This window comes from Arxiozyma heterogenica (genome assembly GCF_036370985.1).
Source record: "Arxiozyma heterogenica strain weizmannii chromosome Unknown scaffold_22, whole genome shotgun sequence".
NCBI classification, from domain to species: domain Eukaryota; kingdom Fungi; phylum Ascomycota; class Saccharomycetes; order Saccharomycetales; family Saccharomycetaceae; genus Arxiozyma; species Arxiozyma heterogenica.
This window is the reverse complement of record NW_027042675.1, coordinates 235,513-260,923: the sequence shown is the minus strand read 5'-3', so window position 1 is coordinate 260,923 and position 25,411 is coordinate 235,513. Positions and strand designations below refer to the sequence as shown.

The 25,411-nt window shown below is 32.0% G+C and overlaps 12 protein-coding genes across 12 annotated transcripts; 4 read left to right on the top strand and 8 right to left on the bottom strand.

Annotated features, from left to right (window-relative positions):
* Positions 1-364: 364 nt before the first annotated feature.
* Positions 365-3,232, top strand: FIT1 (Fit1p; the record flags this gene model as incomplete). Its single annotated transcript, XM_064859395.1, has 1 exon — positions 365-3,232. One exon carries the CDS (start codon positions 365-367, stop codon positions 3,230-3,232), a length of 2,868 nt encoding a protein of 955 aa, XP_064713865.1.
* On the bottom strand, positions 646-1,623 carry PWA37_002843 (uncharacterized protein; the record flags this gene model as incomplete). Its single annotated transcript, XM_064859396.1, has 1 exon — positions 646-1,623. One exon carries the CDS (start codon positions 1,621-1,623, stop codon positions 646-648), a length of 978 nt encoding a protein of 325 aa, XP_064713866.1.
* Positions 3,233-4,183: 951 nt separating the features above from the next.
* On the bottom strand, positions 4,184-4,900 carry PWA37_002841 (SRP1/TIP1 family protein; the record flags this gene model as incomplete). The annotated part of the gene is made up of 1 exon (XM_064859394.1): positions 4,184-4,900. One exon carries the CDS (start codon positions 4,898-4,900, stop codon positions 4,184-4,186), a length of 717 nt encoding a protein of 238 aa, XP_064713864.1.
* Positions 4,901-7,651: 2,751 nt separating this feature from the next.
* HMLALPHA1 (transcriptional co-activator mating type protein alpha) lies at positions 7,652-8,062 on the bottom strand (the record flags this gene model as incomplete). Its single annotated transcript, XM_064859393.1, has 1 exon — positions 7,652-8,062. One exon carries the CDS (start codon positions 8,060-8,062, stop codon positions 7,652-7,654), a length of 411 nt encoding a protein of 136 aa, XP_064713863.1.
* Positions 8,063-8,372: 310 nt separating this feature from the next.
* Positions 8,373-8,981, top strand: HMLALPHA2 (homeodomain mating type protein alpha2; the record flags this gene model as incomplete). The annotated part of the gene is made up of 1 exon (XM_064859392.1): positions 8,373-8,981. One exon carries the CDS (start codon positions 8,373-8,375, stop codon positions 8,979-8,981), a length of 609 nt encoding a protein of 202 aa, XP_064713862.1.
* Positions 8,982-9,913: 932 nt separating this feature from the next.
* On the bottom strand, positions 9,914-11,005 carry CHA1 (L-serine/L-threonine ammonia-lyase CHA1; the record flags this gene model as incomplete). The annotated part of the gene is made up of 1 exon (XM_064859391.1): positions 9,914-11,005. One exon carries the CDS (start codon positions 11,003-11,005, stop codon positions 9,914-9,916), a length of 1,092 nt encoding a protein of 363 aa, XP_064713861.1.
* Positions 11,006-12,280: 1,275 nt separating this feature from the next.
* On the top strand, positions 12,281-14,002 carry VAC17 (Vac17p; the record flags this gene model as incomplete). Its single annotated transcript, XM_064859390.1, has 1 exon — positions 12,281-14,002. The coding sequence occupies one exon, from the start codon at positions 12,281-12,283 to the stop codon at positions 14,000-14,002; it is 1,722 nt and encodes a 573-aa protein (XP_064713860.1).
* A 287-nt stretch (positions 14,003-14,289) lies between these two features.
* Positions 14,290-16,881, bottom strand: PWA37_002836 (uncharacterized protein; the record flags this gene model as incomplete). Its single annotated transcript, XM_064859389.1, has 1 exon — positions 14,290-16,881. One exon carries the CDS (start codon positions 16,879-16,881, stop codon positions 14,290-14,292), a length of 2,592 nt encoding a protein of 863 aa, XP_064713859.1.
* A 450-nt stretch (positions 16,882-17,331) lies between these two features.
* Positions 17,332-21,219, bottom strand: MRC1 (chromatin-modulating protein MRC1; the record flags this gene model as incomplete). The annotated part of the gene is made up of 1 exon (XM_064859388.1): positions 17,332-21,219. The coding sequence occupies one exon, from the start codon at positions 21,217-21,219 to the stop codon at positions 17,332-17,334; it is 3,888 nt and encodes a 1,295-aa protein (XP_064713858.1).
* Positions 21,220-21,757: 538 nt separating this feature from the next.
* KRR1 (ribosome biosynthesis protein KRR1) lies at positions 21,758-22,792 on the bottom strand (the record flags this gene model as incomplete). The annotated part of the gene is made up of 1 exon (XM_064859387.1): positions 21,758-22,792. One exon carries the CDS (start codon positions 22,790-22,792, stop codon positions 21,758-21,760), a length of 1,035 nt encoding a protein of 344 aa, XP_064713857.1.
* Positions 22,793-23,422: 630 nt separating this feature from the next.
* On the top strand, positions 23,423-23,800 carry ADF1 (Adf1p; the record flags this gene model as incomplete). The annotated part of the gene is made up of 1 exon (XM_064859386.1): positions 23,423-23,800. The coding sequence occupies one exon, from the start codon at positions 23,423-23,425 to the stop codon at positions 23,798-23,800; it is 378 nt and encodes a 125-aa protein (XP_064713856.1).
* A 475-nt stretch (positions 23,801-24,275) lies between these two features.
* On the bottom strand, positions 24,276-24,578 carry MIC10 (Mic10p; the record flags this gene model as incomplete). Its single annotated transcript, XM_064859385.1, has 1 exon — positions 24,276-24,578. The coding sequence occupies one exon, from the start codon at positions 24,576-24,578 to the stop codon at positions 24,276-24,278; it is 303 nt and encodes a 100-aa protein (XP_064713855.1).
* Positions 24,579-25,411: the final 833 nt, after the last annotated feature.

Here is a 25,411-nt window from a genome sequence, read left to right as displayed (position 1 = left end):
CTAATTTTTCAAAGTATTATTCGTAAAAATTGCAAAATATGTCAGTAGTTTTTATATGAACAAATTCTCAGAAAACACCAAATAATTCTAATTTGATGTCTTTTTTGTCAATAATATCGTTTAATAAAAATCATGTGATAGTGACTGACATAGCAACGTACCAACCATTGCAATTTAACACATATATAACCTAATGCTTGGAATATTACATATCAGAATCTTTAACAAAAATCTCCTGGTCCTTGGACATTAGACTGTTTTCAACTTTATTTTGTGGTCTAGCTAGACTTCACAAAAAGGTAACTCTTCTTCACCCAAGCAATCTCTCTCAAAAGAAAAACAAAAAGATAAAAGCAACTGCAAAATGGTTAAAGTTGGGAAATCATTGGTTGCGGCAACCGCAATTATGTCTGGTGCCAATGCAGTAACTACAATGAGTATCACAGATGAAAAAGTTCAAATGATTGAATTGTCTGTTTACGTGAGAGATATCCTAAAAAATATGGGACAGTATTTGAGTTTCCGTTCATCACATCCTAATCAACCTTATCCAAGTCAAATGAACGGAGTTGTCATGAGGGCTATGTTTGGTGGTTCAGGCGATAGTTGGACTAGTGAACTAACAGGTATTGATCCATCAACTGTTCAAATGATGTTAACTGGTGTCCCTTGGTATTCCACTAGAATTTTGCCTGCCTTGGATGCATATTTATCTTCTGCTGGTATTGTTGTCGAAGGTATTAACTGTAGTGATTGTGATGTTAAGACTAGTACATCAACTACATCCTCTACTTCGTCTGTTACACCATCTTCAACAACTACCTCAACCACCTCTTCAAGTAGCATGCCTACCTCTTCTTCTTCTTCTTCCACTTCTACTTCAACAACTACTTCTTCCAATAGTATGTCTGCATCTTTCTCTTCCTCTTCTTCCACTTCTACTTCAGCAACTACTTCTTCCAGTAGCATGGTTACCTCTTCTACTTTGGCTACTACTTCTTCCAGTAGCATGCCTACATATTCTTCTTCCTCTTCTTCCTCTACTACTACTTCTTCCAGTAGTATGTCTACCTCTTCTTCTTCTTCTGTTACTTCCACTTCAACTACAACCTCAACAACCTCTTCTTCATCTTCTTCCTCTTCTACTTCAACAACTACCTCAACAACCTCTTCAAGTAGGGTGCCTACTTCTTCTTCCACATCTTCATCTGTTACCCCAACTTCAACAACTACTTCTTCAAGTAGCTTGCCCACCTCTTCTTCTTCTATTGTCACCAGTCTTACTTCTAGCTCTGGGTTCACTACTAGTAGTATTTCATCAACAATTGCATTTGCTTCTTCTTTTTCCAAGGTTTCTTCTAGTTCTACAGAATTTGCATCTTCTATCCCATCTTCAAGCTTTTTTTCTTCACAAACTTCAACTGTTTCAGCTACTTTAGCAACCTCCGCTTCATCAAGTGATTCTGTTTCAACTAGCTCAACTATCTTGCCAAGTTCTTCTGTTTTAACACATACTTCTTCATCTGATGCTTCATTGTTATCTTCACCATCTAGTACCTTGGTAACATCTTCGATTGTTACCGATTTTTCTCCATCATCTTCCAGTGTTTTATCACAACGCATAACAACTACAATGCCTGTTACAAGAGAAAGAGTTCAAATGATCGAATTAGCTGTTTATGTCAGAGATATCTTAAATAATATGGATCAATATTTGGATTTCCGTCAATCACATCCAGATGAACCATATCCTAGTCAGATGAACAATGTCGTAGTAGATGCCATGTTTGATGATAAAGATGATAGCTGGACCACTGAATTAACCGGCATTAATCCTTCCACAGTTCAAATGATGTTAACTGGAGTCCCTTGGTATTCTAGTAGAATTTTACCTGTTTTAAGACAAAGATTGAACAGGGAGGGTATTGCTGTTGAAGGTATTAACTTAATAGAAATTCCTAACACTTCTACCTTAAAAGTAAACTCTACTTCTTCTATTATCCCTTCTTCAACCATGTTGGTTGTTTCTTCCACTACTGCTTATCCAAGAGACACCACTTTTACCTCTGATATAAGCTCTACTTCTTTTGCTGTTTCCTCTACTACTGATAATACTGTAAACACCATTTCTTCCTCCAATATAAACTCTCCTTCTTCAATTGCTTCTTCTACTACTACAGATGCCACTTCTACCTCTGGTATAAACTTCACTCCTTCTGTTGTTTCCTCCACTACTGATGATGCTACAAGTGCTGCTTTTACCTCTGAGATAAGCTCTAGTGCTTCTGTTATTTCTTCCGTCAGTACCGACTCTTCTGCAAACACTGCTTCTGTTATTTCTACAAATACTGCTTCTACTTCGCATGTTATTGTACCACAAGATACTTCCAAGAATATTTATATGTCGACTGCTACAACCACTTCTCCATTATCGGTCGTTTCTTCTATGGTTTCTAGCAGCATGATGTCTTCTGTTGATTCAGTTTCTTCTATGAACCTTGTATCTTCAACTAGAAACGGTACAATTGCACCAATTTTCCCAGTTCATTCTTCCTCTTCTAAGTCAAAGTACCCAGTCTCCTCCGACATTCCAACTGTCGTTCCTGGTAATGTTACAACTCAGTGGAATGTGCTAACCTCACATTATACCAACACAACAATTATTACTAGCTGCCCTCCTAAATCTACCTCTATAGTAGATGTTTATCAAACTTCTGCTAGTGTGGTTACTAAAACTATTTGTGATACAGTTTGTAAATCTAAGTTCAGTGACGCTTCTAAGGCTGAACGTACGTATGTAACAACTAAGGTTAATGGTGCTGTTGTTACTGAAACCGTTTGTGACATTATTTGCAAGGCTAAAAAGAAGGAAGCTTCAGCTGCTCAAGTGGTCACTTCTTTTACTGTTTACGATACAACCACTGCAACTGAAACTGTGTGTGATGAAGAATGCATGAGAAGAAAGGATGAAAACAATTATATTACTGGTGTCACTCAGACTACACCATCTCTTTCAGTTGAAGTATCATTTACATCAGTTAATTACCCATTTGTTGCAGGTACTACTGTTACAACAAAGCCAGCAGTATCTTTATATCAACAAGAAGATAATGCTGCAACAAATATTCCGGGCTCAACTGCAAATATTTCACAATACAGTAAGAATGAGGCTGTCAAAAATTTTGTTGGGGTGGGTGCTTACTTATTAGCAGCAGGTATTTTATTGATATAATGAAAATACAGACCGCCGTTATATGAATTATTTGATGTGGTTTATTTTTATATTTTATTAATATTGGTGGATAAATGTATATTATAGATCTCTATAAGTATTTTTATAAATGTGTAACGATATTTATTAATAATGAACATCTGTTTTTCTAAAACCTTGTAGTTATAATTTTATTTAAAACTGTGGAAATTCTAACTTGGTATCGTTTAATTAGGCAAGAACAAGATATTTAGCCTTGTATTCTATATATATAGCTATTTTTAAGCCTCAACACTTTTTTTCATTGTAAGTCGAAATTTGCTTCTATTTACTTGTCCAGTAGTTAAACTAGGAATTTATAAAAAATAGTGACTGAATGTTAACATATGAGATATGTTTTTTGTATTTGGTTTCTTTTTGTTTGATCTTCCTTTGGTGACATTCAACATGAAACTTAAACAAGAATAACAACAGCTAAATACATTCTTCGGCATTTAGTTCATTCTTTGAATTATAGGAAGATTGTGTATATTTTGAATTTCAACACCATATATAGATGTCTTAGCTAATACACCCAGTGAGCTATAGTGGCAAAATAGAGAAGATCTTTCCTTGCTTACCGAATTAAATTCACCTTTTTTTACTATAGAATGTGTTAAAACAAAACACATAATGCGCTTCAGTTCGGAAGATTTAAGGAATAATTAATTATCTATTGGGATATCAAATATTTAAACTAATATATGAATTTATAAAAGGAATTAGAACTAAATTGTTTTGTATAAACACATAGGATTCTTAAATAACCTGAAGTAAAGATGAATTGATAACGACATTAATAGAACAACACTCCTCCACTCCAACATTAATTAAAAGATCAAAGAAAACATATATATAATATATTAAAAATTACTTTACTCTAATGAAAACAAAAATATATCTTATCTTATTCAACAAGTATTTATAGCATCATTAGATTAATAAAGCAGCAGCAGCTAAGGCACCAGCACCTAAGCCTGCAACAACTTTAGCACCACCGTTAGTGTGTTGGCTAACAGTGTGAGTAGCTTGGATTTGACCGTCACCAATTTGTGAGATAGCTTGGGCATTGGAAGCAGATGAGGTGGCCTTAGAAGCAGAGGTAGTGGTGGCAGCTGATGAAGAGGTAGCCTTAGAGGAAGAGGCAGCCTTGGAAGAAGAAGAAGCAGCCTTAGAGGAAGAAGAGGCAGCCTTGGAAGAAGAAGTAGAAGCAGCGGTAGAAGTAGCAACGGAAGAGGTGGAAGAAGCAGTGGTAGTAGCAACAGCACTAGCATCAATACCTTCTACAACAACACCAGCTTGAGCGAACTTGGAGGTTAAAGCTGGGTAAATTCTAGAGGAGTACCATGGGACACCGGTCAACATTCTTTCGACCATAGCTGGAGCAATACCAGTTAAAGCAGTAGTCCAACTGTCATCAGAGGAACCAGCAGCTTGTAAAACGACAGTGTTTAAAACAGCTGGGTATGGTTCATTTGGATGTTGTTGTCTGAAAGATAAGTATTGTTGCATGTTGTTAGCAATATCTCTAACGTAGACAGATAATTCTAACATTAAAGCCTTTTCATCATCAGCAGCAAGGGTCTGAACAGCGTTAGAAGTAGCTAAAGTGGCAGCAGCTAAAACAGCAGTATTTCTTAAGGAGACCATCGTTAATATTAAATGAGATATTGCAGGGTGTGCACGGTTATCCTATTATTTTGTTGCATTAGCAATAAAAAAACGCATTGGAATAAGCGAGAGGAAACAAGTAATGACAAATACAAAAAGAAGTTCAAAATAATTGACTTTATATATTTAATATTTAAGGATCTTATTAATTCAAAGATCAAAGGAAACGCGGGTAAAAAAAAAGATAAGATTTAAACTAAAAGAGAGAATAAATAATTATAATAGTAATTAACGAAAATAAATATCAAAAAGGAGACATAAATATGGTACGATTATTGTTCTCCCCAAAAATATCAGATGAAGCTTGCGTTTAATTATAACCATAAAAGGATAGTAGGATATATTTTAGAATAAATTAATAATATAATTTTATTTAGAAAATAAAAGAAAACAAAGATGTATTTACTTTTAAGACACCATAAAAATTCTTCATTTTCCTTGAAAGTAAAATGTTTGTTTATTATGCAATACTAATAAACCTTTTTTGTTCGTTCCATCTTTGTTCAATATTGAATTCGTTTAGTGAAACTGAACAACTACAAAAGATACGAAATTCTTATTGTTAGTATTTTCCTTCAAGATAAATGTGTCAGGAGCGTAGATGTGTTGAAGACAATATAAATTTATTGAGTTTCTTTTACTAATAAGGTGAGGTTTTCTTAAACAGTTCTATTGTTTTTTTATTCATTCATGTTTTTTTTCTTCTTCTTTTTTTTTTCTCGAGGAACGATGTTTTTATTTGCTTTGTTGTATTATTCTTTTCTTTTTTTTTTGGTTTGTATAAAATGCATGATTTCCAAAAAAACTATATGAACGAGAAGTTTCAAAGGAAAAAGAAAAAAAAAAAAGAAGATAGCAAAAATTTTTCTCTCTAGTTTCTCTGCTTTGTCTTTTTACTTCTTTTCTTTTCTTTTTTTTTTTGTTGTTTAATTATGGATGAATTATGTATATATTCCCACAAATACGAGTGGATGTTATTTTTGAAATTTACTAGTGTTGATAATGTCTCTTGCGAAAGTGATGCTTATTACTGTTTGGTGTGTAAGGTTGGTAATATTCTTCTTGGATCAAGAAATAGACAGGCAAAATGAAAACTGAACAAGCATTTTTTCACTTGTTCTGGCTTGCACTTTTTTTTTTCTTTTTCTTTTTTTTTTATTTTTTTTTTACATTGAACACAAATTCCTCTTGTTTAGAAAAATATTATTCTTTTCCGTCAACAGTGATACGTTCTGTTAAAAGGTCGTGTGTAAAAAATAATGGTAAACAAAGAAAATGGCTGCTCAAAATTATTAAACACAGAAACTTTGACATTAGATAATTTCGTGCAAAATGAGAACTATGAAATCTTCTATTCTCTTTGATTAAAGAAAAAAAAACAAAGGATAGTAAAGAAGCATAGATAAAATATGTACAAAATAAAGGTTTAATTTCAACATTCTCAATGCAATATATGTAGAGTTAGATAAAGATAATACAACAATTGAAAATTTTCAATTATATTATATTTCAACATTTTTTTTTTTTTGGTAGAAAGTTCATAATGTTATTCAATTTGCTATCTTACTTAGTAATGCTAACTAAGTGCATATGAGTGTAGTCAATTTTTTGTTCTAACAGACATCATTATTTTAACAAGTAGTATTACACTGTTACTTTGTGCTTGAGTTGCCGTTGTTCTATCTAATATTTTTAGTATTCCTTTAAGAATACAAAAAAAACTTCATTGTACGTTGGAAAAAAGTAAAAAAATATGTGGTTTTGCTCTATTGCCAAAAAAAAAAGAATAAAAAGAAAGGTCGTAATTAACTAAGAGCTGCATAATATCTTTGTTTTATCTCATATTACTTTGATATTGTTGTAAAAAAGATGAGATAGATTTGGAGATGTCATAACTCAAGCATACATGTTTATCATTTATGTATCACATCGAACGATTTCTCTTTTGGGTTAATGTGACAGAATATGTCATGGTGTTATAATTTTCTTTGTGTGTCACAAAAAAAAGGAAAAGAAAAACAAAGGAAAAAAGATGGGAGAAATCGATTCTGATCTCAATTATAACTTCGGCGGTTAACAAATAAGCTTGTAATTCAAAATCAGTTAATATTACTATTAATAAAAGACTATCTTAGAGATTTAACAGAACATAATATAAAAATACTACTACTACAAAAGAAATCTGATACATATTATGAAAAAAACAAGCTATTACAGAATGCAAATATAAACAATAGTAAGCATAAGAATCTGTATAGGGGTAGAAAAATATGTTGGTGCAGCCATAGCCAAGATAAGAGTATGTTAATATAGCCAAAGAAAGAAGTAATCAAGTGAATTACATCTGTTATATCTGAATGTGGAAATTTTTTTTTAAGAAATGTTTCATTTACAGAAAAGAGTAAATACAAGAACATGTTTAATTAACAGGGATAAAGGATACCTATTATGAGGGAGAGAGAGAGAGATGAGAGGGGACGATATCAAAAAGCAGGAGAAAGGACGAGATTAGTAATGCTAAAATGGATTATACGAAAACAAACACATAGAAAGGAAGGGAGGATAGAGGAGAAAGAAAACATGACAGAACAAAACACAGCACAACACGACAAACAAACAAACAGATAAAGAGAAAAACCAAAAAATAAGAGAAGATATCAAGAATAAAGAAGAAACACCACAAATAAACCAACAGCTAAACACACTAAAGTAACCTGATAACACAAATACCTACATATCTTTAATTTGTTTATACTGTTCCGTGAGATTATTCCAAAACTGTTGTTCATTCAGGTCTTTCTTCCATTCTGTTGCTAACAATGTGGATAAATTTTTCTGGTTAATACCTTGACCAAATTGGGAGTAATATATTCTAAAGGCAAAGAAGGCATTTAATGTTCTTTGTTCCAAAATGTCCTCTGGAGATTTGATCTTTTTTTTTATTGATTTCAAGATTGGATTTTGTTTATTAATGATATCTAATATCTTTTTATTAGGAAATGATTTATTTTTATTCAGTCTTGAATTAAACACTGTTGTGCTAAATGAACCAGTAAAAATATATTGCTTGTTACATTTTATTTTTTTCTTGTTTTTGTCTCCTGAAACTTTTGCTCTGAATATAACTCTTTTTGAATTCATCTTGGTTACTTTGATACATAAAAGGGAACCTTTAGAAAAAGTTAAGAGGATATAAAAGAAAAATGTAAATATATCTTTTATGAATCAGTTTTCTTTAATCTTTCTTTATATTCTTTTTTGTAAAGAAGAAAGTCAAGATATCTTTCAAGTTCCTAACTTTGTTAACCTCAAATCAGTTTTCTTTCTTTATTTATTTTTGTTAACATCTCAAGATAGTATTGTTTCATTATTATACAACAAGTTATTATTTTATTGCCATCATTCCACAGTTCAATAACATAACTGCCAAAAAGTACTACTATTTGTTAGCATGAACAAGATTTTAATTAAGGATATATTAAATGATCCAAGTATAAAGAAAGAAAAAAATAGTATTACGAAAATCAATGATAGATTGTTTAGAATATGTTCTAATCTTCCAAATTATGGTTCAAATATTCCTGAAAATTTGATCACTAGTTTTGATGATATAATTGGGACTCTTTGTAAAATTAAAGATAATTGTGAAAACATTGCTGAAGTTGAAAGAATAAAAGATTTAAGGACAACTTACCAGATATGTAGGATAATGGAACAGATAATTGAACATTTTCCTAAAGAAGACTTGAAGAAGCAATTAACAAAAGAAGAAAATGCTGTGATTTTTAATATAATGACACAGGATATGATGAATAAGAAAGAGGCCTCACTAAATTCATATCGTGGACACAGGTTTTCGTTAAACAACGTAACAATTTTAGAACAATGGTATAATGATCATTATCAAAAACCATATTTAACTAAGAGCAGTTTGGAAAAACTTTCTAAGTCAACTGGTCTAAATAAAGTTCAAATAAGAAACTGGGTGTCAAACAGAAGAAGAAAGGAGAAGTCAGTTCAAGTATCCTCAGTTATACTCGATTTAGTTCAAGAAAAATGATTTGTATAGGTTAGATAAATTAGCAGCACAATTTTATAAACTACTTAGGGTTAGTACTTAAGAGGTAGTTACCTAGCAAAAACAATTTTCAAAATTAACATACCCATATTCTTACTTGCAAGGGACTAAGTCCACATTTCCTGGCAATTAACTGTCGTTCCTCCTTGGTCAACCACTGTTTCTGGGCAAACACTTTCTCCAAGAATAACCGCGTATCCTTGGTTAGGTGTGTTCGACCATAACTATTATCATACATGTGTCGTAAAAGGGTCTTTCTCTCACATAAACAAAGGTCCGATTCAAGAATTAACTAACAACAAAACAGAAGAAAAGAAAGAAAGAAACTATATATATATTTGTAGTTGTGTATGTTTCAAGTTAGTAACTATCTATAAATATATACACACTCATTCCTTCAAACATTCATTTATATCAACCTAGATATCTTGATTAAAGTAAGAACATACTTTAGAACTAATATTAAATAATAATTGTAGTGACATGTTGTTTATCCTCCTAGTTCAACTTCTTCACACACATACATATATGCGTGTGTGTGTGTGAATATGTATAGATTGGATGGCCTCTCTTTCTCTATCAGTCTTCTTCCTTCCTCCCACTCCTCTTGTTCTCAATGTTATTCATCTTGCAATACAACATAAGAATTCAAGAAATACATCCTTTTTTTTTCAATCCCTACTCATATATGGAACATACATCTTCACGGTGTATTTTGATTTCCATAAATCAGCTCTTCGCTCGGAGCAGGACGGAAAGCAACAAGAAAATAAAATAAAGTAAAATAAAATAAAAAAAAAATTGTTATTTATTTTTTATTAGATTCTTATTATTATTATTGTAAACGCATAACTAAACTAGTATATGTATATATATGTATACATATATATATATATGTTTGTTTGTTTGTTTGTTTATATTTGTTGAAGAATACTTTGTGTATTACACTTATCAAAATTAGCCAATTTGTAAGTTGATAATTCCCGTTTTTGATTTTTTAATTTTATCAATGTTTCTTGTAAATCTTGAATGGTGTTCGAAGAACCACCACACGCAATGATTAAGATAATGTCTCTTGGCGTCAATTTGTGGCCCAACGCATCCTCCAATAAATTTACGTTATAAGCCATGTGCAAAGAGGCACCCATTGCAGGTTCGGCTACCATATTAAAATCATGTACATATTTTAAACAAGTCTCAATTACACTTGCATCATCAACAACAACAGATCTTGTGAGATATTTTTTGGCATATTCAAAAGTTTGTTTTGATATGCTAGCAGTTCCTAATGAGGTAGCGATACTAGTAATTTTGTCGAATTCCACTTGTTTGCCTAACTTCATTGAGGTGTTAAAGACGTGGCACCCGTGTGTCTCTACACCCACAATTGGTATTTTATCTGCCAAGTTATATTTCTCCAAACCTTGTATTATACCATTATATAAACCACCACCACCTACACTGCATACGATTCCTTTAACGTTTTTAAAGATATCAATTTTTTGTTCCTTTAAAGTGGCTATAATCTCATCAACCATAGTAGAATGGCCCTCCCATATGGTTGGATTATCGAATGGATGTACATAAACGGGTTCAATAGAAGACTTATCGATTTTAGACATTACATGATTCTTTAAATAGGTATCAGCTTCCTTCCAATGGCTTCCGTTGATGATAACGTTGGCACCAGTGGCCTTAATTTTTTCCACCATTCTTTTCTTTGTTGCTGTTGGCACAACGACGGTACAGGGTAAAGATAATCTTTGACAGGCGGTGGCAGCTGCAAAACCTGCATTTCCACCTGAACTAGCAAATATATGTGGTATTTTTTGATTGGTGAATTTTTTCTGTATATTAATTGCATTTCGAAGTATTAAGTTGCCTATACCTCTACTTTTAAAGCTACCACTTGGTTGCAAACATTCATATTTTAAAAAGAATTGTGGTGAGTTTTTACCAGGAAATATTTGACGTAGTAAAGGAGTTTTGTTATAGACTATGGACATTTTAAATATATATATATACGTATGTATGTATGTATGTATATATATATGTGTGTGTGTGTGTGTGTTTTCTCTTGATGTATTTAATTATTGAGTTATATTACTAATGTCAACACTATCAGGTAAGAAATAAAAGTGAAAAAGGAAAGTATGTATTAATTAGTATATAAAAAGAGATAGAAGGAGAGAATATGTTTGTGTTTGTGTGTATGTATGTGTGTGTTGGGTTAGGAATATGGTCCTCTTTATATATCACAAGAAATGAGTGAATAACGGTCAACATATGAGGGGAATCCAAGTAGACGACGAGATGATGTGCTCATCGATTGGTTTACTATTGATGTATTTACTCTAATGTCATTGTATTTCTGTCCTTCCATTCCCAAAGATAATAAAGCAAGTAAATAAATAAATAAATAACAAAGTAAATAAAGGTGCGTGTATACAAACATTTTTTTTTTGGTTTTAGGAAGTGTCACATAATGAGAATAACTATCATCGCATATATTGTGACACTTACCACCAGAGAAGAGAGCGGAATTACAAGTCCACCACAACTAAAATGGCGAGTTTGCTGGAGCCAAACAGAAGAACAGGCCAGTTTGAAGCGTGGGGAAGAGAATTGGCTGGCTGGTATCCATCGGAATTGCAACTCCAGTCTTTAGTACCGTTTCTCATACACACACACACATGCAGAGAGAGAGAAAGAGACCTGGCCCTCTCTCTTTCTACCTTTTCTTTTTCTCTGTGTGGGAATGTAACCCCGTGGAGTCTTCCTTGTGGTGGCAATACATCTCCGGTTTGGGAGAAGGCCTTCTTTCTCATCTCTTTTTTTTTTTGGTTTCTTTGTTCAACGGAATTTTCAATCCGTGAGAATTCCGTCTAATGTCAAAATTTGATGAACAAAAGAGAAAAATAAAAAAAAAAATAAACATAACATGACAAACTTTGGCATTTTGACTTTTGAAGAGATGAAGAAAGAAAAAGCCATTGCAAAAAAAATCGATGCAGGGAGATAATCATTCAGCTAAGAAAAATTTATTAGTTGTCCTTTTTTTTTGTTTCTGTTTATTATGTTTTGCCTATTATTTAGCGTTGAACATTTTCAATATAATACGTTCTTGAAGAAAATCTACAAGGATTAATTTAAAATAGGCTTATCTTCTGTATCATTTGTTATTTGCTATTCTTTTTTACTTATTTTTTTTTTTTTTGTTTTTTTACTCATTTTGAATTAAGGTTGTGATCATAGTGACTAGTATAATTGCCGAAGTAGATATGGATCAAACTATGGTAGAAAACATTACAGATCAACTGCTGAAAAGATCAGAAGATGCTATATGGCAGTTGGAGCGTTGGATTCAAAAACAAGAAGATCAAGTAAATAAATATAACAACATCACCGATGATTCAATGCGTTGTGCTAAAGAAAAACAACAACAATATTATGACCAATTGAAATCTTTACGAAGAAGATCTTTATACTTGAAACATTGTATTCATGCAGGTCCTAGGAATAGCATTATATCTAACAAGAATAATAATATACAATACCCACAACAACAAATGAAAAGGTATCCACTTGAAGATAAAGATTCTTTCAACAAGAAGAGTAAGCAAAATCATAATAATAACAGGAATAGTGTCCACAGCCTTAATAGCATGCAAGATGATATATCATACATGGAAAATTTAGTATTCGAATTTAAAGATTTGACTTTAAAATTAAATGAATTGGCACAAGCAAGAAAAAATGACATAACTTCCCACTCATACAAGAGATCTTCTTCACGATCTCCTTCAGATTCTTCATCGGATTCCTCTAACTATAACGATTCTTTGGAATTGAAGCCTTTGAGAATTCTGTCAAGAAGAAATATTCAACTTAAGCCCTCACTTCCGAATAAAACAACTAATAATATTCCCACGGTAGCACCCTCATTATTACCTGTCCCTTTTCCACCAGCCGATGTATTGATTGGTTCCACCCCGAAGAAGCTACAATTGATAGCGTCTTCCCTGCCTAATTCTCCCATTCATTTAAATATGGACAGGGGTCAACCCTTATTAAAAACGGAATCACCCGAGAAAAGATTGAGATCAGTTGAATCGCATCATAGTATATCAAATAATACCATTTCAGGGAGCAACATGGATAGAAAAGAACAAGTAGATGGGTTTTTCAAGAAAAATAATAGATTGTCCCTAGCTGTGTTTGAAAATATGAAAATTATACAAGAAACAAAAAATAACCAAAATCAGACTCATAATATTATATATTCCGATGATGAACTAGACTATATTAATGATAATGAATATTTTGAAGGCGCCAATCGTGATCATGAGGACGAACTAGACCAAGATACTTTACTTTTACCATATGATATGGTGTCTAATAGATGTCCAAAGACACCTATATTCAACTCCCGTTTTGATAAAGTTCCACCATTACAAAGGTCAAATTCTCATGATAGTATCTTTTCGAAAAAGACTACAAAAAAGCCATTTATCTTTTATCATTTTTATGCGGATAAGACTTCTTCTTTTATTACAAATGGGAATAAATCAATAACTGAATCGATTAAGACCACTTTAAATGACACCGTGGTGGTCACACAGCCAACTTTCATTAAACCATCTTCCAACTCAAATGAAACAAGTTCAAAGACCTTATTATCTAATATTATTAATTCAGAAAGATCACGGTCTCTAACCCCTACTAACTCAAATAGCATGTTTTCTAATTGGAACCTTTTTGGAAAGAAATTCCAATCAAACATTGTTTCCGAGACGGGTGTTTGTAATCCACGAAAAGGAACATCAAGGATCAAAACTTGTATAAGAAGACCATCAAATGCTAGTTCAGTCGTAGTCTCCTCCGTTGTTAAACATGATAAGGTTAAAATCAAGAAGCTATCTCCCTCAAAGAAACCAATTCTCGATACAGATATAAAACAAAAAGATCTTCAAGACGCACTTAATACGGAAATATTATTATAATCATATATATATATATATAATAATGCATTGAAACTTATAGATTTTATTTAATATACATTATTGAATATAGTTGATTGTGTTTTTCATTCCTTTTTTGGCTTGTTTTTTTTTTTTTTATTTCTGGTCCCTTGGGTCTTGTTCCAAGTTACCTCTGTTTCTCAGGTAGATAAAATGAAATAAGATGAGACGAAGAATCACATATCTCTAGCCAGAGGAAAATACACGTAAATATATATGTATTTGTATGTTTATATGTATACCCGTTAATAACAACCAAAAGCGTTCTATTAGTTATATTCTTCTAGTGCTATTTCAGAGAGTAATTCAGCTAAGACATCACCCTCCAAGGCATTCTCAGCAGCAATTTGTTGCGATATCTTCTTAGTAGTACCACGACCTTCACTTAATATAACAGCAGTGCTTTTGACTTTACATATACTGTGAAAGATGTTAGAGGCTTCTTGAACACTTTCATATTCTGGAAATAATCTATATTGCCCCATAATAGCATATAATCTAGACATAGAACTCTTATCACATGTGTTGAAGACTGGAAGTTCTCTTAGGTCTTCCTGTGGCTGAAAGTATTTGTATGTATCAACCTCATCCACAATATCACTGCTCGATTGTTCTAAATCTTCTATTTTAACACCTAATAATTTTTCAACCTGTTTGTTACGGGCCTCAACTAATTCTTTCAATCTTTCATTTTCTAATGCTTCAGAGGCAGCAAGTTGTTCAGCAATTTTTTTGCTGCTACCACGCCCTTCACCCATAAAAGAGTCTTCTTCACCTCTAATGCTGCAAATAGAATAAAAGTCATTAACACCTAACTGGATAGTAGTGTAATCAGGATACATTTTGAATCTACCAAAAATTTCATAAACCTTAGCCTTTGCACCCTTATCACATGAAGTTTTTAATGGTAACTTGATTGGATCAGTGGATTTAATTTTTTTAATTTTTCTTACACTTTCCTCGGATAAGGTTGTAATGTTACTACTTTCAACATCTTCGGATATTGTGGTTTTTGCTTCTTGTGATTGTTGTACCTTATTATGGCTTGGATGTTGCTGTTCATCAGTAGTCGAGCTAATTTGTCTTTTATTTTCTGTTTCAGAGTAACCAAGTTGCTTTGGTGATATTTTGGCCAAATCTTTTAAGGAAAGGTCAACCTTCGGAAGAGGTGGAATTCCATTCTTCATTAATATTTTAGTAGTTTTATTGTCATTAACAGTCTCAGTGGTTGAAGCTGTAGTAGAAACCACATTCTTCTTTTCTAGTGAATTTGTCAAGATATATCTTGCCTTTTCAATTTTTGGTACGTTTGGATTTAGGTTGTTCAAGCTAGAAGTAATTTGGAACTTTTTTGGTGACGGAGTGTCTCCAACTTTTTCATTGGTAGTGGTAATTGAATTATATTGTGTAGATTTCTCCACGGTTTGCGTCTTTTTGTTTTCAGTTGTTGTGTCATTTTTTTGGATAGTGGTCTTGTTTTGATCTTTTAAATCTACATCTGCTTGTTCAGAGGTGGCATTAATATCGGAAAAGTGAATATTGTTTACAGGTTGTTCAGTAGGTAGACAAATATTGTTATTTTGTAAAAATTGAGAAGTGAATTGACTAACCATTGATGCCATCTTAGAAGTTAATTGGTTCATGATTTGTTCGTTTAATGCATCAGCAGTTAACATTGGTTGCGGGTTGGTGGTGTTTAAGCTATTTTTTTCTGTTGCAAATGAAACTTGAGTTGGTTGAGTATTTTTTGTGTCTGTCTCATTCTTCAATGTTTGAGATTCATTGTCCTTTTGAGACACTTTTGTAGTAGTTTCATTTTTAATATTGTTGTCTACAGGTTTCTTTTTCACAGACTCTTCTTTAGTGATTGGATGAATTGGAATAGATTCATTGTGAACAGAGTATTTAGATAATAGAGATGTGTTAGACAGGATATTTGAAGCAGCCTTTTTGTTAGCTAACTCTTCAGTTAGAGCCTCTGCCTGACCTAAAACAGTTTGACCCAATGTGACCTTAACGCGGTGAACACCTCCCTCATTACTGTTAATAAATTCTAATGATTGGCCTGATTTATTTCCAACCATAAATTGTTCTAACTGTGTTTTTAGATCATTAGCATATAAGCCTCTTAGATTACTAAATTTTAATAGTTGTATTTTAACAGATACTAGTCTTTCAATCCATCTGTAAACATCATCTAAACCTAGATTGCCTCTATCTAAGATCAATGCACCAATGTAAGCTTTAAATATATCAACTTGAAGATCCTCAATTTCCTGGTTTGTAATATTTGGCTTAACTTTGGCAGCTAAGGAAGGAACTCTTTCTAAAATAGTCATATTACTAGCCCAATTTTTTAAAATTCTATCAGATAATAAGTATTCTTTCAACTTTTCTAGAGTTTCTTCATCAGCTGCTGGGAATTTCTTGGATAAGCTATAAGAGATTAAAGCTTGTAATTCAGTTTCCCCAACGAATTTAAGAGTATCGTTTGTTTTAGTACCGTGTGATTTAGTTAAATGTTTATCCATGAAAATTAAGTTTTCTAAAGTGCTATCGCTAATTATTGGTTGTTTGAAGTATGGGATCTTGTTGGAAATGTCATTTTCATATTTATAATAATCACAGATTTTGATGATATCAACTGAAGTTCTAGCGTTAGCCAAATATGTAGAGATCATAGAAGCAGCAGCAGTGGCTACAGATCTTTCAGTATCAGAACCACTATTCATACTAGCTAATTCTTCATTGGATAATGCGTTTTCATATATAACTGTAATAGCATTTTTCAATTGAGCACATGCATTTTGGACTCTAGAAAATTTTTGTAAAATGTTTCTATCTTTTTCAGATAACATCATGTATGCTTCTGTATGTGTTTGGTCATTTATAGAGTATTTGATCGGAAATATCAAAAGTAATTGTGTAGAATAATAGGTTCATATATGGTGGGTATTATTTAAGTTCTCTTTCTTTTTCTTTCTTTCTAACTTAGTGTCCTATTGTTTTTTTTTTTTTTGTTTTTTATTTTGTTCTTTTTTTTTTGCTTCAGCAAAAATAACAACGTCAAAATTCTCCATTTGTCTGGTTTTCAAAATTGTTAGGAGAAGTGAGCAGTGATAGTGGTACATATAATTGGCAGCAAGAAAGAGGAAAACGTTTTAGCTGTGTGTACATGGCTAGAGGGGTACTTACGCTATTGATAATAATGATATTATGTAGAATTGATGCGTTGATATATTTACCAGTTATATAGGTGTTTATGTATGCAAATATGTATATGCTATAGTATAGTATATGAAGGAAAACTATTAATTTCCAAAATTGCTCATTTCATTATTGAAAAGCTTACTGATTCTTGAATTGGAATTATTCTTGCGAAGACGTTGTAGTGGATTGTTTTTAGAGTTTGTTTTGGGTGCCACTAATTTTCGAGCTTTTCCCATGTAGGTAATGGATGCTTTGGAGCCACCAACTGTTTTATAGGATTTTGATATCTTGACTGTTTTACTACCTTCCTTGAATTTATCATTAATATCTGCCTTGATGTTGAAAGATTGGATAATTGATGGAGGTCTTGATGATTTAAATATACCTATATCTGTCTCGTCGTTATCATCATCCAAAGTGATTGCCTTTTGAATGCTTGTTAAAGATCTAAAAGATTTAATTGAGCTGTTTTGTTTTAAAGTAAATAGATCTTCCACATCTTCTCCGTGTTGTAAACGTGCCAATTCCTTGTTTCTTTCATATTCATCTAAATCTTTATTACTGTTAAGAAATGAAAGGCTTTTTTGAACGAAAGCCTCTGAAAGAACAAGTTTTTTATTCTGGGATTCATGACTAATTATAGCTTTCTTTTCCATAGAAACTTGGTTCACAGATACATCATCATCGTCTTCCGATGATGAGGTGGATGATTGCATTGTTTGGTCAAATTCTTCAACATGGCTAAATGGGTTTTTTATTTCGATAATATCTTCTACTAAACTATCAAAGAAGGCTTTAGCCTTTGGATTTTCCACTAATTTTTGGTTATCACCTAAATCTAACAACCTTTGTTTCATTAATTCTCTTCTTTTTAAACGGTAATTACGTAATTCATCATCTTCATCATCACTTATTTCCAAATCTAAAGCAGATCTTCCTCTTTTCCTGAGATTACCATTCTTGATATCATAAAGAATTTTATTAATCATTTTTATATCCATATTTCTGTTTTCTTCTAATAAAGTTTTTCGAATGTCGTCAATATTCATATCTGTTTTTGAATAATCGTCAATCATTTTTTCAATTTCAGAGTCGTATTCATCAGAGTCTTCTCCATCAATACCACCAATACCATGCCATTCATCTTCGGATTCTTCAGCCTCCTCTTCCACTAAATTGGCAAAACTTTCAAGTTCTTTTTTTCTTGCTTTTAATTTTTTCTCTTTTAATCTTTGTTGATGTTTATGTTCCTCAATCATTGTTTTTATTCTATCCTCATGGGTTTCCTCGTTTAGTTCAGTAATCTCGTTTTCACTCTTCTTAGTTGGATTATCTTGGCTGTCAATATCTGAGGTAATATTATCAAGGTTATCCCCATAATGACCTAAGAAAATTGCGTTGGGACGGTCTTTGATATCCACATTTTGTGTTGGTTTGTTTGTGGTTGGAACTTCTGTTATTTCGACCTCAGAATTATGATCCGATTCTGAATCTGCAGAGACATGTATGTGTTTGGATTTTTTGGATTTAAGTAATTGAAAATTTTCTTCTTCTTCTTCCTCCTCCTCGTCTTCTTTTTCTTCTTTATTATTATCATCTATCTTTTGAGCTTCAATTTTTTCATTATCTAGATCATTCTCATCATGACGATTTGGTTCGCCTTCGGAATTAGAATTTCCAGTTTTATTTGCATCATAATCATCATCTTCATCCAAAAAATCAGACTCTTCTAATTCATTAGCACTATGATCAAAATTCAAATCTATATTCTCAGTTTGTTGTTTTTGCTTTTCCCTTTCCTTCTCTCTTTGTCTTATTTTTTGATTTCTAAGAATTTCTTGTTCTAACAAATTTTCAACAACTTCTTTTTCTTTCTCTAAGTCCATTTTTGTTAGACCTTTATTCTCCATTAGTTCAGATTGATAATCTAAAATTTGTTGCCTACTTTTCTTTCTTAAATTCTCCAAAAGATTATCCAAGTTATTTTTATTATTCACCTCTGGGTTCTTTTTTTTGGTCTTAGATAATCTTGCTCTGATATTTAAAATAGTTGCCTTTGCATTATTTGAAATAACTCCATTGAAATCTCTATCCAAATCTTCATCTGAATCTCCATCTGAATCCAAATTTATTTTATTTTTAGCATCCATCTGAGTTTTTAGATTTGTTGTATAGATTACTAAACCACTTAATTTTTTATTAAATTCGTTCCTGCTACTTATGTCACTATTTTTAACATCTGAGTTTAACAAAGACGTGCTATTCAAAGATTTGTCCTTCAACGTTTGTTCTTCAGTTTCTGATTCTGAGGAATCACTGTCAAAATTTGCTAAAAATGAATCTTTTGTAAAGTTTAGCTTTCTACTAACAGTTGGTACAATCTTTCTATATTCGCTATTTTTTTTATTGAATTCTTCTTCTTCTTCTTTTTCTAACTGTCTTTGAATCTCATGTATTTTAAGGTTTTTGGTGGCATCATCTGCAATTGTTGCTGTTATATTCATGTTAGATACAACTGTATCAGCTAGTGTGAGTGTTACTTCATTCGGAGTATCTCTATTCGGAAAAGAGTGAGTCACTTGAGTAATTTGGGTTGCTTCTGTATGGGAGATTTCTTGTGTAGGTTGTGTGAATTCTATAATATTGATATTTTGAGTTGTTTGAGTGGTAATTACTTGTGTCGGCTGAGTAGTTTCGTCATCATTTTCTTCCATATATTGCTTTTGTTGGTTATTCTCTAAAAGGTTAGCTTCTCTAGGGTTACTTATAATTTGAGTTGAACTGTCATAAGAATGATTCGGTTCTTGTATAGCTTCAGAGGGTATTATTCTTTGAGTAAAGCTAAAAAGTGGGATAGACTGTGTAGGATTGCTACTCATGTTTGGGAGACCATTATGTTTATCTTCAGATACTGATGTGTCCTCTATAGTGGATATTTTTTGTATTTTTTTATTTATTGGGTCAAATACTTGTGTTTCCGTATCAGTTTCTAAAGGTACTATCGAATTACTCTCATTGACCTTCAAACTACTTGGTATATCATACTGTAAGTCTTCATTTGGTATTATTTGGGTCTTTGATGGATAAAACTCATTGTGAACAGAAGATTGCTGAATATTTTTAGTTATATGCTTAGTAGAGTCATCAATTGAAAATTGTTTTGTTTCATGGTCACCGCCATTTATTTGGGTAGCTTGTGTTAGAGGTTTGGAGAGGTTTTGATTTTGTATATGGGATACACTTAAGGAGCTCTCTAGACCTGCCTCATGTGACTTTTGAACAAACTTTTGCTTTTCTTGGAATAAAGGTATCTCAGTTTGGGATAATGGAATCTCATCATTCTTTTCATCATCATCAACATGATCACTAGTTTTACTTGTACTAGCGTATCTAATTTCTGCTTTGTGTGCCTCCTTTTCTAGCTCTTGGAATGTTTCTTCAATACTACGCGATGTGTCAATAGTTCTATTATGATGTCTATACCTGTTTTTGGACCTAAGATCGTATTTTTGATAAATAATTTGAGTGGCATTAAATAATTCTTGTTCTCTTTTAGCCTCCTCACGTTGTCTACGTTTAGCTTCTCTTTTCTTTTTGTTAAATTCTTTGACCTCTTTTTTTCTTCTTTCTTCTTGTTGTTTCTTTTCAATTGATTCTAAGTCTTCACCACCGTACATACTTTTTAACAACTGAGTTTGAGATAATTGAATATCTTCTGATATTACAGGATATTTGCTACTATTTATATCATTTTCTGATATAGGAGATTCCTTATTGGTTTCTATACTAATGGAAGAAGCTTCATTACTGTCATTAGCTAGTCTTTTCTTAACTTTCTCTAACGTTGAATTATGAAATAAAAATCCATTATCCAGGTTATCAACAGATGGAAGTTCCTGTTCTTCATCCTCATTAGGTTCTGTTTTTTTTTTATAAGTTGTTCTTTTTTTAGTCTTTATTGATCCTAATTCCTTGAAAAGTATATCCATGATTCAAATTTAATGACTTATTACAATATAATGGTCCTTTGTTGTTTTGTTTATCTTTAATATTTGCACGTTATTATCATATGATGTAGAGTGTATTGAGAATATATTCTTCGTTGTCTTTGTAGTTTCAATCCTTCCTGATGAAAAGAGTTGTATCGAGCTATTTTAAGTTGGGTAAAAGTCCTTGTAGTTTCATATAATATTTTTAATTTATTTTCGCGTCTTTATGAATTTTTTTTTTTTAAAAATAGTTTACGTGTTTTGAAAGAAAGTACCAATTTTATTTGGTGTGAAACACACATACTTGGAACAAGAATAAAATGAGGTAAAATGCATTGTCTTTGTGCAGGCTATATCAACAAAGATGGATGTGCAACTATGTGATATTTAATTTATAGATTCCATACCTATATACAATATAAAGATAAATATATGTGTGGGGATGGATGTATGGGTATGCCTATAATTCCTCCCCTCTTCCTCCCTTTGTCATTTACTATTGTACAGTGTCAGTAAATATGTGTAAATATGTTTCTTCTCATATTTTTTTATGTTTCTTTGAGCTTTTCTTTTCATCTTTCGAGTCTTCTTCTGCATCTGCATTTCTTTTCTTATTCTTTTTAGATTTTGTTAAAGATCCAGTGTAATCTTTTTCCTTTGGAGCCACAAAATCTTTTGCTCTGTCTTTCTCTTTTTCGATTTGCTTTTCAGCTTGTCTTTCTTTACGTTCTTCCAATTTCTTCATCTCCTTTTCTCTTTTGCTTAAGAAATATTCACCACTTTCAATTTCCAAATCGACCTTTCTCGGTAATTGAGCAGGTGGGAATGGAGTGTAGACCTTCTTTTCAGTCTTTATCTTCTTTGGTTTCTTACGTGCAACATTTCTTTTCTTGAACATTGGCAAGAACCTGGACCAGTCCTCATTAGCCAGTTCGGGTTTTTTAGATAGCTCTCTTTTAATCATCAATTCTTTAATATGATAGATTGGATGGATATTTTTCATACAGTCTTCAACCACACGACGGACTTCCTTTAAACCTTTATATGGACCCATTGCACTCACAGTATTACCTTGAACTAAAATATAGCACTTGGTTAATAATTCTAAAGCTTTAAGTGTGTTACCATTTGGACCAACAAGACGTTGTCTTCTCTTAACAAATCTTTCCTTATTGGTGACAAAATTACCGATCTTTATGACATCACAAGCCACATCATCTTGAAGTATCTTAACAGCTTGTGGAAATGGAACAGAACGAGCCAAAAGTTTGATCAAGTCACGGGCTTTCAAGATGATAGCAGGGTCATAAGTCTTTCTTGTAGTTTTAACAGTCATGGAACCTTCCACCAAATCTAATATACATGTTATGTAATGAGAATCGAGTGCTTTTGTAACATCGCTCCAAACTGATTTCAAATAGCTTTCTCTGTATTTTGGAAATAGAGTCATGAAACTGGATTCTTCAGCAAATGGTAAACCAGATGCATTATCTTCTGGTTTGAATTCCTCAATTTTCCATTTATCTATATCTGGTGTATCCCAAGGCTTATCCTTATTATAAGTGGAAACCATTACTTATGTACCTATCCTAGCTGTGCGTATGGATCAATTATGTATATATGTATATATATGTATATATATGTATATGTTTATGTGTATGTGCAATAGGAGCAAAATGTGGACAAATGAAACTGGTGTTTCGAGACCCTACTAATATATAACAGTCGCGTTACTTAGACACAGCTAAAAGTTAAACATGGTGAATAAGCAAACTTCAAAGCTCATCACTGTTTCTCTTTCTTTATTCCTTTCTCTCTCTCTTTTTCTTTTTCGCACAGAAAAAAAATGAAAATTTTTCTTCCCTGATTTCTCATTTCTGTTTTGTTCTAGATAAAAAATTTCTCATGAAAATTTCAAAAAAAAGTAGCGTGAAGATAAGACGAGCTAGAAAACTGATGGCAGACAAAAGAAAAATGCAAAGAGGATGGATAGGTTTGTAATGTACACGGATATGATGTTGGCTTTCGAGTTAATTAGGTTTCAATAATTTGTTAATTGATTAATTATTCGATATTTTAGACCTAAGAAAAGGTGAAAAGTCATTTTAATATAGACAACAGAATCACTTGTTTATATATATAAAAGTGTGTGTCTGTGTCTGTATGTGTTGGTGTGTTTGTTAAATATTATATTTGAGTAAGAATGGGTAGGTCAAACATAGTAACGGATAAAAGAAAGAATAGAAAGAATAATAAAAAAACCAAGAATAATAAAAATGTGATATTATATTCAGATAGGAAGAAAAATAAGTTTAAAGTTGAACAAATGAATAAACTTATAGATATGAAGGAAATTGATGGAGCCATACTTGAGAAAGTTATATCTGATCATAATAATAGCAATAGTAGAAATTCACAAGATAATTCGAAAAATATGAAGATCAAAGCATTGCATACAAAAAGGTTGATCCATGATCAAAAGAAAGATAAAATAATACAGGAAAGAATAGAGAAAGAAAAAAAAGAGGCAGAGAATAGTATTTCAAAACAAATTGAAATGATATCTGGATTTTCATTGTAATATTTTGCATTAATAATAATAATAGTAATAGAAATTTTTTTTTTGTTATATTTTTCAAATTTACTTGGGTTTGTTGGTTAAATAATAAGGAATGTATACACATATATGTATATATATATGTCTGTATTTGTATATGGCGTTATAATAATTGGAAATATAGGTTTGTTTATTTGTTTTCAAATTTTAATATTATTACTGTTATTTTTATTTAATGTAAAAAAAAGGAGGAGAAGAATATTATATATATATATAATTTTTACTTGTTTATATTGAAAGTTTATTCAGTTGTTTATTCAGTTGTTTGTTTGTTTGTTTGTTTGTTATAGTATATGTACATATGTGTAGTGTAGTGCAATAGTCATCGTGATGATGAATACTGTTATCGTTATTATTATTATTGTTATTATTATTATTATTGTTATTATTATTATTATTATTATTTAGTAGTAGTAGTAGTAGCAGTGGTAAAATGGCATTATACTTTAACAGCTCTAAGTCCAGCAGTAGACCTAAAAATAGCATCACCTTCGGAATAGCCTCTACCTAAACCAAAGCCGATGCCGAGCCAAACAGGGAAAGTTCTTTTCTTAAAAAATAGCACAGATGTTATAACGCCAACACCGAAGCCCATTCCAATCTTAACTAGCATGTTAGAAAGTACAATATCCCACTTATCATTTAATAGGGATCTATCGATAGTTTTAGTCAATTGTTGAGTCATATGACAATTTTTATGGCATTCCTTAGTAATTTGAACAGGTTCACTCTCTTCTGACATTTTTATTAAATACGTATATTTATATGTATATGTATATATGTATATTCTTTTTTAAGCCTATGGTTTGTTTATTCTAGAATAATAAACTGATGGTCTTTATGTTGCTGATTCAAACCAGAGTTTAGATTGACTTTTTTTTTTTCTTTTTTTATTTTTTTTGTTAGCAAAAACGACACTATTATCTCAGTAGCCCGGACTCTATAAGCAACAGCTCACTTAGCAGTTCTATCAGTCCTCTAACATTGCCAAGTCATCCCCTTCTTTAACTCTATTGAATAAAAGTATACGAAGTTTGCAGAAGACAACTAAACCAAAAAAGAGAAATTGGCCTGGAAGAAAGGAGAGAGGGGGAAGCACAAAGGGTCCGGGAGTTATCGAGGGTCTGGGGCAGGTTCTATTACTTAAACTTTACATACAAAAATTCAAGAGTTAACTTTTTCCCGGATTTTGTCTTTTTTGATTTGTTTTGTTTTGTTTTGTTTTCAGTTTTGGTTTTTGTTATTTTTCTAGCTTTGTTCTAAAACAATGGCAGATGGCGTGTGGTGATTTTTGATTGGTTTATTTTGTGCGGTTTCCCAGGCTGTGGGGAATCTGCCAGGAAAGAAAGAAGAGAAAAAACTGTTGACTAATCTGTAAAATTCCAAGAATGAGATGGGATGTTGCCAATGTAGGTTTGTTGACTGGTCGTGTTGTGTTAAGTTATGCAATGTAAATGTTGTATTATGTTATTGCAAGGACAATGCATGTAGGTAGTGGTTCAGTTCAAGGAGATGGACGTATGTATCATGACTGTGGATTACTTTTGTCTTAGTGACAGGTTGAGACAATCGGGT